Source organism: Pteropus alecto, unplaced genomic scaffold (genome assembly GCF_000325575.1).
Source record: "Pteropus alecto unplaced genomic scaffold, ASM32557v1 scaffold87, whole genome shotgun sequence".
In the NCBI taxonomy this organism is placed as follows: domain Eukaryota; kingdom Metazoa; phylum Chordata; class Mammalia; order Chiroptera; family Pteropodidae; genus Pteropus; species Pteropus alecto.
In genome coordinates, this window is record NW_006443225.1 from 22,939,720 (window position 1) to 22,952,678 (window position 12,959).

Genomic DNA, 12,959 nt, shown 5'->3' on the forward strand with positions numbered 1-12,959 from the left:
CCAGCGCCGCGCAGTGCCCGCCCCCAGCTCCGGAGCGGCGTCCCAGAGCCGGAGCGGGGGCTGCGGCCAGCCCGGTGACGAGGTGAGATGTCCCAGCAGCCTGGCTGGCGGCGGGACTGGAGTCGTAAACACGTCTCCTTTCGGGTGGACGGGGCGTTTGGGGGGCGTTGACCCTCTCGCCTCTCAGGCGCGGGATGCTCAGCCCCCAGACGCTGCCCGAGGCTGCCCGGGATGAGGCCCCGATGGCCGCGCCCCCCGCCCCCCGCCCCTCGTCTCCGCGGGAAACGTTCGTCGTTCCTTGCGCGGTGGCCGGTCTCTTTCTTGGTTTCTTCCTTCGCTGCCACCTGCTGCCTTTCCAGCTCTCCGCGCCCTACTCCCGGGCGCACTCCCCGTGACCCCCTCGTCTGCTCCGCGTCCGTCCCCCGGGCCCTGTCGCCGGCTTTCTCCGTGTCTGACACGATGAGCTTTCTTTTCCTTTCTCTGCTATTTTTCTGTCCTCATTCGTAGTTTCTACACTTTTTTCTTCTTTATTTCTCAGTGCCGCTTTCCTCTGCCCGCTGTTTCTGTTCTTTCTTCCATCAATGATTATTAAAATATGATCTAAGATCCAGTCTAGCTCTACATGAAAAACACACCCCACCCCGCCCCCCAGTCCCCTGCAGGCTCTGGCCCTCAGCTGTCACATTCACGCGGCTCCCCCGGGTAGCGTTTGGCTCAGTGAGGACAATCCCGGCTGCTTCATTTTTAGGCACATGGAAAATGGGCCAAGAGCATCGAGTGTTGCGAACTTCGTCCTCTGCCCTCCTCTGAGGTCTGGGGGCGGAGGCCGCGGACGTGCTGTTTGTGGAGAGCTGAAGATTGGAGGGAGGCAGAAGTGTGAAGAGAGAGAGAGGTGCCCTCCAAGTTTCTTTTGAGAGGAGCAGCTGGGTTTTTGTAATTGCGCCCTGTGTACAATTACTCCTGGCCTAAGGCAGATAATATAGACAAGGCTCCACCGTGCCTGCTGGCAGCCCCCTGCCCTCGTCACTGCAGTTCCAACTGGGGATGCCGGCACCCTGGGCCCGCCGGCACCCTGGGCCCTCCAGCTTCTTCCCACCCAAGTGCCGTCTGGTTCCCACCTTCTCCGGGTGGGACTCTGGACCCGACTCATCGTGAGCGCGCACCTGCGCGACTTGGGGCGGTCGGGTGCTGTTCTTGGTGTCGTCAGTTCACCTGGCCTGTGTCACTCCTTTTAAGTCCTGCTGTTCAAGACCAGAAAGGCCTTCAGGAACTGAGGCGGCCGCGGGGAGAAGGCACCCAGCACGTCTGAGGAGGCCCTAGAGGGTGTGGAAAGCATGTCAGACGTGAGGGCGATGGTCGCGCTGCCAGAGGGGGACTCAGCAGGGTGTGAGGCCCCGCGTTCCTTCCGACCTAGTCTCCACTGCATCCCCCGGGGCAGCAGGTGCTTCCCTGTGGCTGCCTGAAGCAGCTAACAGAGCCTGGGGCCACTGTGCAGACAGCGGAAGGTCATCCCCCCGACACACGCCCCAACTCTGCCCGAGTGTTCAAACTGCGATTTAAAAAAAAGAGGAGGAAATTAAAATCCCATTCATTAAATGCGCACGATTATTCCCAGGTTCTGTAAACAAACAGCACCAGACCCCTGTCCTGAAGGGACTTGCGGTCTGTGAACAAGGCAGCCTGCTCTTCTTTACTGGTTCTAGACTTTAACGATGAGAATGTAAACCCGATTTTACACGAAAGGTGTTGACATGCTGTTTGCCAGTAAAATGTAAGAGTCTGCAAAAAAAAAAAAAAAAAAAAAAAAACCCCACACTGGTTTTTATCTCAAGTGGAAAAGATTTGTTTATACTTTTTTTTGAGTATTTCCTTCTAGCTGAGTAAGGAAATAATTTAATCATGTTGATCAAATGAATCCCAGGAGCCCAGTGTAACATTATGCCAAAAAAAAAAAAAAAAAAAAAAACCGCCACTGGATTTTATCTCAAGTGGAAAAGATTTGTTTATACTTTTCTTTGAGTTATTTTGTGAAAAATCCATCGCTCTGGGGCAATAGATGACATAAAAAATAATTTGTTACTCAGGGATTGTTGAATTATTCATTTAGGATCATCTTGCTTTTAGCAAAAAATAACATGTGAAATATAAATAATTTCATTAGTTTTAATATATTCTAGTAGCATTGCTAAAAAAGATTGCTTTTGAACTTTATTCAGATTATAATTAGTAGATGATAGAAATTCCCTATTCGAAGATGAACAGAAATGGAACCAGTTAGAGCCTTCTGCGTCACAGAGACTAATTTCCAAAATTGAGGAAAACTGTGATTCTTAGCATTTATCTTCCGATGCCACTAGAATAATGAATCCTCTAAGAAATGATTTAAACTGCTTTTGAGGATACTGTTAATGACGTGACCAGATGTGTCCACCTGGTTAGAGACTAGCCGTAGATCAGAAAACCAGAGATTTACCACAAATGTTGGCTTTTGCGTCATTTTCCCTACCTCCAAATCGGCAGTAAGAATGAGTATGATACTTAATTCTGAAAGTCACTGTATGAGATTGGAGTTCATGGGACAGAAAACCGAGACACAAAGGAAATGTATTATATAAATATGAGCTATCATTGCTCCATCAGTGTTCTACGTCAAACGTATAAGTAACAGTAGCCAAGTCCACAAACTAATACTGGGACTTTTTCTTTGTAAATCTGTTTTATGTGATTGTCTTTCTAAACGCTGACAGAATTAAGCATCAGTTCGTCTTCTCGATGACCTGCTGGGGGTTTGGGAACCCAGTGCTGGGCTCAGCGCACGCGCGGTGCTGAGCCTGGCGCTGTGTGTGCCGCGGGAGGGGCCGGGCCGGCCCCGCGCACAGCGGCGTGGGGGGCCGGGAGGGGAGGGTGGCTTGCGTGTTGCACCCGTGCACGGTCTTCTCCCAGCCGCTGCATTTCAGGTGACAGAATAAACTCTAGACTACCGGTGCATGTGGCAAGTCCTCCTTTGTTCCACTCATCAGCTCTGCTGCCATGCAAAGGAGGAGAACCTTCGACTCGTCCTTGAAAGCGAGCTAAGCCCCAAACGAACTTAGCTGCCACTGTCTGCTCCGTTTTCCTTTGGTTTTCAATTGGAAGGGAAATGGTGAGGCCGAAGTGGCCCCAGAAGTCATGAAGGAGAGAGACGACTTTACAGTTTGCCTTCCCTTCCTTCCCACGAAGAAGCGTGCACGCCGTGCACACGCCGAACGAAGGGCGCAGGGCCCGACGGCCCGGGACTCGGTGGAAATGAGCAGGAGCTTCTGCTCGAGGGCCCTTACCTCCGCAGCTCTGTCTGCCATACTCGCCGTGTGGGAGACGCGGCCGGGGCGCTGCCGGGGCAGAGACAGTTCCCCAGATGCGGCCGCAACCCCCGTCTCACCTGGTCCACAGCTGACTGCTCGAGCGAGCGGAATCGCTGTGCGTGGTTGAGAATGTGAGTGACATTGTCCAGCTGGGAGAGAACGGCTGTTAACCCCGCCATCGTCCACCCGAACGGGCATGGCAGAGGTCACTCTACTCGTTTCAGGGACCAGCAGAAATAAGGAAGACTTCCTTTTACTCTTATGCATTGAAAATTGTTTTCCCACACAAGGCTTACCCTGGGCAAACTGGGAAGAGGAAGATGCGTGTGCTGATGGCCAGTCGGCCATCTACCCTCCAGGGCCTGCTTCCCCGTCTCACGGACACCTCCCTGCTGGGTGGCTGTCTGTCAGGGGGGTCGGCTCACACACTGTGACTCACCTCCCAGGCCTTCCCTCTGGGATGGTACCCCGTGTTCTGGGTGAGCTCCACCCGCCCTGTCCTCCGTCCCAGGAGCTCAGAGGTCCCCTCTGGGATGGAACCCCGTGTTCTGGGTAAGCTCCGTGCGCCCTGTCTTCCGTCCCAGCAGCTCAGAGGTCCACCGAGAGACTGGTTCGTCTCGCTGCCCCATGCCACCTGGGGACCTGGTCGGAGGCTCTGAGCAGATACGAGTTCCATAAATGGTGATCATATCAGTTTTTTTAGGCCGCCGAGATAACACTTGCATCTTAACACCTGCCTTCAATAATTTCAAGTGTGAAATGAGGAATTCTAATCATTTTGGATAAAGGATGCCATTTGATCATCTTTAAATTATTGCAAAGACACAGCATCACCTGCCTTTAAGTTTTTATTCTGACCATAGTAATTTCATCTATTTACTACTTATTTTGTGATAGTAACCGGTAATCAGAGCAGATCCAGATCACTATGGCAGCATGACATAATGAATGCAGTTCTCATTTGCAATACGTTTGCAGTTTTCTGTGTGTGGGCTCAGAGGCAAAATTTGCAGCAGAGATAGTTCTGTTCCTATTTAATTACAAAGAATTATCTTAATAACAACAGCTGCTGTCTTTCATCTCTAAGAGACAGAATGCTATTTAAGATAGCTCTTTATGAGATGAAATGACCGAGGTCGTGGATCCAAGTCTCTGGTGTGTGGTTATTTCTATTCTGGTCACTTCGAACTCATAGGGGCACAATAGAGCTTGAAATAGAATTGTAAAGTCTCAGAGTTGAGGAAGGCGCTGCGTTTCGTGTCTCCCTGTCTTGCGGCTGAGGCTTCCAGGTCATAAACGGAGAGACGGATCTCCGAGTCTTTAGAAATTACCTCCATGGAATAGAAAGAATCTGTGTCTCATCCTGCTCTAAGGCAGAAGCTCCAGTATTGAAAGCAGCCCTTTTGCAGTAATTAAATAAATTTAGTATAAAAAGGGGGACCAACTTAGGCGCACGAGAGATATATGTTGTTGGAAATTTTTCATAGGCAAGATTTTTAGTAATAATACCAACATTTTATCATAAATACATTGTGATAATGGTTAGATTTATTTATACTTTACGAAGCCGACAGGAGGAAAGGAGCAGAATGTTTCGATACTAGAAAGCAGCGAAGCAGAAAGGCTCGGTGACGACTGTTACGTTCCGAGCTGGCCACTAGAAGCGATGACCTAAATATGAGAGCAGTTCTGGTTATTTAACCCAAACTGCGTATTGCTCAGGAAAAGCGGTCCCCGGAGGCCTCTCAGATGGCATAGCGTGTCTTTGCAGTAGGGCGGAGGGACATTGCCTTTGGGACTGTGTGTCACATAGCTATGATATCCAGACTTTTTATCAGTAGGCAGTATCAGTTGGGCTAATTTGTTTCCAATAGAAAAATAATCCAAACTATCTTAACGTTTAAAAAATAATAATTTATGGGCTCCTGTAAAGAAAGGCAGGGTCACGTAAGAATGGCTTGATCGGAGCCTGGAGAGGGGCCACCGGGGTCCAGGTTCTCTCAGCTCTGGACACCGCGCTCTCGAATGCTGCTTCTTTCCAGGTTAGATTCGGATTAATTTCCGCGGTCTGCCGTGGTCATGAGCGGCACACGGCGTGGCTTCAGCAGAATGCACCATCTCAGTCCTGCGGGCCGGGGCAGTGAGAGGAGGGAGTGGGGAGCGACCGCTGGACGCTCCGGGGTGGAGTCCGTGCCCCTCCTGCTGCTGGGGGCTCAGCCTCATCACTCCACATCGTCACGTGGCCTCTGAGTGTCTCCCTCCTTAAATGCCACCGGTCACGGGATTTAGGGCCCAGCCCAACTCAGTATGGCTTTACCTTAGTTTGATTACATCAGGAAAGAGGATTTCCACACGAGGTCACCTTCCTGGTTACTGGGGGCTAGGACTCCAACTTCTGTTTTTGGGCAACGCAGTTCAACCCACACCATAGCATGTGCAGTGACCAAAAGGCTGGCAGCATCTCCTCACCTACATCCTCCCACGTTCGAAGTCGGCAGAAGAGAAAGAATGTCTCTCTTGACGACCCAGGCAGAACGAGGCCTGTCGCTCTCTGCTCCTACTATGCTCGTGCCTGGGCGGTCACTGTGGCCAGGAGACGTGACCCCTCTTTGCCAGGCAGGACAACTCTGGCCAAGACTAGAGGAGAGACCGGTTTCTCAGGAGAAACTTAGAAATCATTACCGAAGATGCTGCATAACCAAGCGGTTTCTATCCATCAAAGATGATTCAAAATAGATTCAAGGGGATTAACGCTCAGGAGAGAGCAAGCTGCAGTGTGGACACCTGACTCCCGCTGGCCACCATTTATTTTGCCCGTTTTTGTTTCTGTTTATTGCCAGCCCTGTTGAGATATGACTGACTTACATTAAATCGCACATATTTCGAGTGAATGTTAACGAGAGTTTACATATGTATACGCACAAGAAACCATGAGCACGATGCGATAGTAAGTTTGCCTACCCAGCGCCGAAGCTGCCCCGAGCCCTACACAACCCTGGGCTGCCTCTGTCTCTGTAGACCGGTTTGCCTGTTCTAGAGTTTTTGTAGGAACGCTATTCTTCTGTGTCTGATTTCTGCCTCGGGATCGTTACTTTGCCGCCCGCCCGGTGGCTGTGTGCCAGGAGCACGTTTCTCCCCATGTGTCACTCAGCCCTGTCAGCTGTGCGGGTCACCGGCAGTGCCGTGTTCCTTCCCGGGTTTGTGGGCGTTTGAGGGGTTTTTAGGTTTTGACTATCATAAAGACAGATCTCAATGGGGAAGCCTTTATGGAAAATCGGAATTTCTTTCATTTAACAACGGGTGAATTATGTGTGAGTATAATGTTTACCACAATACGTAACAAAAAATGGCGACACAATGTTTTCTTTTTCTTTTCCAGATACTGAGGAGAGCGGACAAAAACGGTAAGATCAAAAACCCACAGTTCCTGAGTTTTAATCTCTTACCGTTTGGATCCCCTTCTAAAGAGTGATGTGGAGTTGACACGAAACGTCGGCTTCCTGTCCCAGTAAGAGTCCCAGGCGCCGCGGTCCAGGTCCCCGGGCAGCCCACGGGGCCTCCGCGCCCGACAGGGGCGGCGCCTCGAAGTGGGGAGGGTGCAGCTCTGGCTTTTCTCTTTCTGGTTCAGATTCACCGTAAAAGAACAGCAGCTTCTCCCGGCTGCGCGTCCCGGTTCCCCCAGCCCTGCCCCTTCCCTGGGACCCCAAGGCTCCGGCGGAGGGGTCCGCGTTGCCTCCGTACCGGTCACTCTTCCCATCGGGCTCGGCTCGCGGGCAGCCTGGGTCCCGACCGAGTCCTCGCAAAGCCTGGGTCCCGCGCCTCAGTGTTTTACGCAGCCTCGCGGGTCACGCACTGGCGAGCGGGCAGTTTCACGGGACCCCAGTGCGGCCCACTCGGTCTCACGTCTGCTCACGAGCGCTGTCCCCTCGCCCCGTCCTCATGCCTGAAAACCGCCTGCCCCGCCCCCCGCCCCGGCCACGCCAGGCGGCCCGGAGCGCTCTGCGGGGCTGTCCCAGCTCTGAAGCCCGAACCGCCCCTCTCCAGCCTGCTCCAACCCTCCTGAGCGGCTCTCACTCCCACCCAAGACCCCGTCTGGGGAGCTCCGCCCACCCCCTCACCCCGATACACACTCACACACACTCACACACACTCACACACTCACACACACTCCCACTCACACACAGACACACTCACACTCACACATACACACACTCTCACACACAGACACTCACACTCACACAGACACACACACACTCACACAGACACATACACACGCGCACACACTCACACTCATACTCACACATACACACACTCACACTCACACACAGACACTCACACTCACACAGACACACACACACTCACACAGACACATACACACGCGCACACACTCACACTCATACTCACACATACACACACTCACACTCACACACAGACACTCACACTCACACAGACACACACACACTCACACAGACACATACACACGCGCACACACTCACACTCATACTCACACATACACACACTCACACTCACACACAGACACTCACACTCACACAGACACACACACACTCACACAGACACATACACACGCGCACACACTCACACTCATACTCACACATACACACACTCACACTCACACACAGACACTCACACTCACACAGACACACACACACTCACACAGACACATACACACGCGCACACACTCACACTCATACTCACACATACACACACTCACACTCACACACAGACACTCACACTCACACAGACACACACACACTCACACAGACACATACACACGCGCACACACTCACACTCATACTCACACATACACACACTCACACTCACACACAGACACTCACACTCACACAGACACACACACACTCACACAGACACATACACACGCGCACACACTCACACTCATACTCACACATACACACACTCACACACCCCCTCCCTCCGCCCCCACCCCCTGGGGCCGCGTTGAGCATGGCCTCCGTGAGGGCCGGAGAGCCTGCCTCCAGGCCAGGCACCTCCCTAGGACATGGCGTGTATCCTGGACGGACACTGCCTAGCCAGGAGAGGCGCTCGGTGCTCAGTGGACATCTATCTAGTGAACTCATCGTGTGTAAGGGCGTTCGCTCCGCTGTCCAGCCCCTCTGTCCGCTCTCCCCCACCTCGCTGGTCACCTGCTTCTCTCCTCCCTCATTCCGGGTGTGAAGGGAAGGGGGGCAGAGCCAGGCCGGTTGGTTTTCAATCACAGCTACGTGTGCTGCCTTGTAGCTCTGTGGCATTGGGCAAGTAGCACACTCGGAACCCGCAGCCCCCTCATCTATGAAATGGACATAAGGATGTCCACCGGTGTCCGAGGTCAGTGTGTCAAGTCCCCAGCACAGTGCCCGGCACGCAGTGAGAACTGACGCCTGCTCACCTTGCCGCCGCTGTGACGATTAGCACTGTAACTCTTGCTGCTGAAAGCCTGAGCTCTTCGCGTTGCGGCACCTTGGCCGCCAGATGGCTGACGACGTCCCAGTCGGTTCCGTGGCAGTGGGTTTGGAGGGGGAGTCTCTTTACCGTCTGGGCACAGGCGAAGAAGGCAGCGGGCAGTCTCAGGTAAATGAGAGGGCACCAGCATCCAAAGCCTCCTGCCATACCCCGTGTCCACCACGTCCCGGATTTGCAAATAAACAGCTGCCGCGTGGACTTGTGATCTGGGTAGTGGACCCTCATGTGCTAGAACCCCCTGCGGACTGCACAGTTGGTGACAGGATGACGAAGGGAGTAAGAGGCGATGACAGGGCGACAGCCTGCCAGAGGAGATCACGCTTTAGGGATCTCTTTGACATGGAAGAGAAGCTGCTGGAAAAATGGGAGGAAATACGTGATTAGTGATTAGCTCTAATAACGGCATCTTGGCGAGATGTTTGGTTTTGGTGGTGGTTTTTAAAGCATAGGCGAGGATCCTAGCCCTAGAGATGGACTTCAATGGGATCGCTTGGGGGAGACAGGGGTGCTCCGATCGCAGGTAAACCCAGAAATGCACAGCTCCTGAGAAGCTTGCTCATGCGCAGGTTGGATGAAAATGGAAATGATACATAGGTGTTTGTAAAACTTGCAGAAAGCTTGTTTTAACCTTAGAAAAAGGCAGCGACAAGGCTCCCAGCAGTGGGTGCCGCCACCGGACTCCTGGAGTTGGTGCGCGGGTGCCAACACCGCTCCCAGGGCGCGGCGCTTCGGCCCCGGCGTAAGGCAGGTGTCTTTGGGGATCCTCAGAGCAGCCCATGCGCGTGCGCGAGGGCGCAGACTGCGCCTGCCTCACCGCCCAGCGGGCCGCGGTGGGGAGCCCAGCGCCTGCCACAGCAGGGCGCTCACTGCGCATCCGCGCACCTGTGTGTAAGAAGCGCGCGACCAACAACTTGACCTTGAAAGCGGAAGAAACACAGTCATATGCGTCAGTTAATCAAGCTGAGCATTGTTGTTTACCAGCTGTTTATTAGTGATAGCGCTGCACAAAGCTGCTGGGGGACGCGAGGGTCGGGCCCCACTCACGGAGCTTTATCAGCTGTCTTCAGTCGGAAAGCGTGAGGAAGACGCAGTCGAGGTGGCTTTAGTTCTGTGACCCTGACCAAGTGACACACATGCCCCTGTCTCAGTTCCCTCCTCTGTGAAAGAAGCCGTTGCTTCTCAAAGTCGTCTTGAGAATTAATGTGCCTCTAAGACAGTTGTGATCCCTCACATAGTAATAATCACTCAATATTTTTATCTATTTTTATTATCTCCCTGTTTTTCAAATGGAGCAAATGAAGGTCAGAGAGGTAAAAGTTCTCTCGGGCTGCATCGTGTTAGCAGAACCAGGGTTCTTGGACCCAGGTCTGTCTGACTCCAAATTTGGAGCTCGTTCACATTATCGTGTGTGCACACGTGTATGAGCTCGAGTCTGCGCACACCATATGCTCACAGCTCTAGCCCGACTCTGCGAAGACCTTGAATGTGGCGTTCTGCTTCACCCCCACACAGCAGCGTTAGCATTTTCGTGCACCGAGTGCTTCCTTGCTGATCTGAAAGAACTGACTAATCCACTTCGAGACAATAACGCGGGCGCAGAAACCCTGGTCTGCTGCTGCCGACGTCATGGAGCCTTCGCCGGACCCTTGTAGAACCAGTGTCACCAGACATAGCGAGCACTGGCGTAAACCTTCCGATCTCGTTGCCCAAAGGTTGGTTTATGCAGTTGGCGTGTGGAGTGTGACCTCGGGCAGCGCAGTGAAACCAAGGTCCGGCGAGGGGGATACTGCCCCTGAGGACGGCACCGTCGGGCCCCCCAGAGGCCTGTGGGTCTGTGTCCTGCCCTGGGCACTTGCCGCCCTTCACGTCAAGCATCTTAGCTCCCGTGGGCTCCAAGGCCCCTCCGGTCTCCTCACCAGGGGTCCCACCCCCGAATGAGGAGGAAAGATTTAGGGCCGGGCCCTAGAAATCAGGATTGTTGGCCTAAGGCCAATTTTGTTTCACAATACCTCACTATTTTCTCAAATTTGGAGAAAATTAGTGAAACTGAGAATCAGATCACTTATTACGGAGCAGGAGCCTGAGACTCAGGTTTACTTGCAGGCAGATGCAGACCGGTGGACTGTTTCCACGTGCCTGCCAGCATGCGAGTCAACGAAAGTCCAGTGAGAGTGATCCATGAGCATGACACAGACAGACGCGGACATGGACACGGACACACGGACACACGGACACACAGACACGGACGCACGGACACATGGACATGGACACAGACACACAGACACACAGACACAGTACACAGACACACAGACACGGACACACAGACATGGATGCATAGACACGGACACATGGAGATGGACACAAACACACGGACACACAGACATGGACACGCGGACACACAGACACAGACACACGGACATGGACACACGGACACGGACGCACGAGAGACGGACACACGGACATGGACACACGGACACGGACGCACGGACATGGACACACGGACACGGACACATGGACATGGACACAGACACAGACACACGGACACACAGATACACAGACACAGCACACAGACACACAGACGGACACGGACACACGCCCTCGTGCCCCAAAACAACCCTCTTGGGAGAAGTGGCTCGTCACGCGTGCATGTGTTGGACTACGTGACTGCAAGTTCTGACTGACGATTGTTTTAAAAAAATAAGGAAAAACAAAATTTCTATTTCCGTAGTACAGATTTTTTCCTAAAATGAAAAGCAGTATCGCCCTCATAAATGTGTTGCTTTCCGCCCAAAGCAGAAAACTGAAAATTCTTATCTTTGCATAGCTGGGCGTATCAGCTGTCACAGAGACAAACAGAAAACTCAGATTCCAGTCACCGAGGCCGTGACCTCGCTGCCGTGGGCAGCGGGCGGCTCGGGCGGAGACTCTGCACCGACAGCTGTGGGCAAAGTGTCTGCCCTAAACCAGGGCTTGTACCTAAAGCGCCTGCTGAGGTCCACGCTCGCGCCCTCCCCCTTCCTGGCTTGCAGGGTGAGCCCCTCTGCTCCATCTAGACCCTGGGGCGGCTGCGTGGCGGCCAAGCTCCCCATCTGCAGCCCAGCTGAAGTTCAAGCTCCAGAGGGGAGAGAACATGAACTGGAAAATAACTGCGCCCTCTAAGATGTGCTGAGAAGTCACCCTCCTAGGTCCTGTGTGGGGGTGATCTTGCCGAGTGTCCCTGATCCCGGCGCTTCTCTGTTCAAGCCCTTCGTTTGTCACCTGGTGCCTAGAGGATAAGTTCCAGACTCCCGAGCATGCGCCAGCCGCCCAGCCTCCTGGCCGCCATCGTCTCTGAGGGGCGCCGACTCACGCCCCCACCCTCTGCGTCTGGACCGGCACATCCTCAGGGGAGCAGCCTTCGCTCTCTGCTTTCGGCCTGTGTGTCCCTCCTGCGAAGCTTCCTGTGGAGCTGGCGTGGCAGAGAAGTGGCCTCGGAGTCAGGAGCTGATCCGGAGATGGGTTCGGTCCCAGGCAGGCTGTGTAACTTGGGGGGGCACCTAAAGCCTGTGCGCTGGTTAAATTAAAGGACAGAGGGCCTCGCACGTGACAGATCCGCTCTCTGCAAGTGTCGCCGCCCTGGCCCGCCAGCCCGCCCTTCCTCCACGGCTTCATAGCACTTGGTACACAGCGTCCATTCTCTTGTGTACTGAATGCTTGGTGCGTGTGTGCCCGCGCCCATGAGACCACGAACTCTCTGAGGGCAGGGACCGTACCCCGCTGTGCGCCTAACGACGGGTGTAACGCGTGGTTCGTGGTTGCTTTTTCATAGCCCCGACGAGACTGGCGCGGGGCCGTTAGGGAAGGTTTGTGATTCCGCCGTTGAGGAGCCTCCTCCTCCGAGTAAGTGCGGATTAGGCGGGGGCAGGTAATCGCAGCTAAAGGGAAAAGCAAGTCCAAAGGCCCGGAACTTGAAAAAATGCATAGTTCCTGAACAGTTTCTCAGTTTGCAGAAAGTGTATGTTGAACGCCTGCCGTGAAGCCACAGGCAAGATACTCTGAGTCGTGTCTGCCCGCCCGGCCCAGCAGCGTCCCCAGCACAGAACACAGCACCCGAGTCGGCAGTGGCCCCGGCCACGCGCT

The 12,959-nt window shown here is 53.7% G+C and overlaps 1 protein-coding gene across 1 annotated transcript in view; it reads left to right on the plus strand.

The window, feature by feature from the left end:
* Nucleotides 1–12,959, plus strand: part of NECAB1 (N-terminal EF-hand calcium binding protein 1) — an 80,994-nt gene that overhangs the window by 13,787 nt on the left and 54,248 nt on the right. The window contains exon 2 of the mRNA XM_015598626.2: nt 6,721–6,745. Coding sequence (XP_015454112.1) covers nt 6,721–6,745 — 25 coding nt within the window. The remainder of the gene's footprint in view (nt 1–6,720; nt 6,746–12,959) is intronic.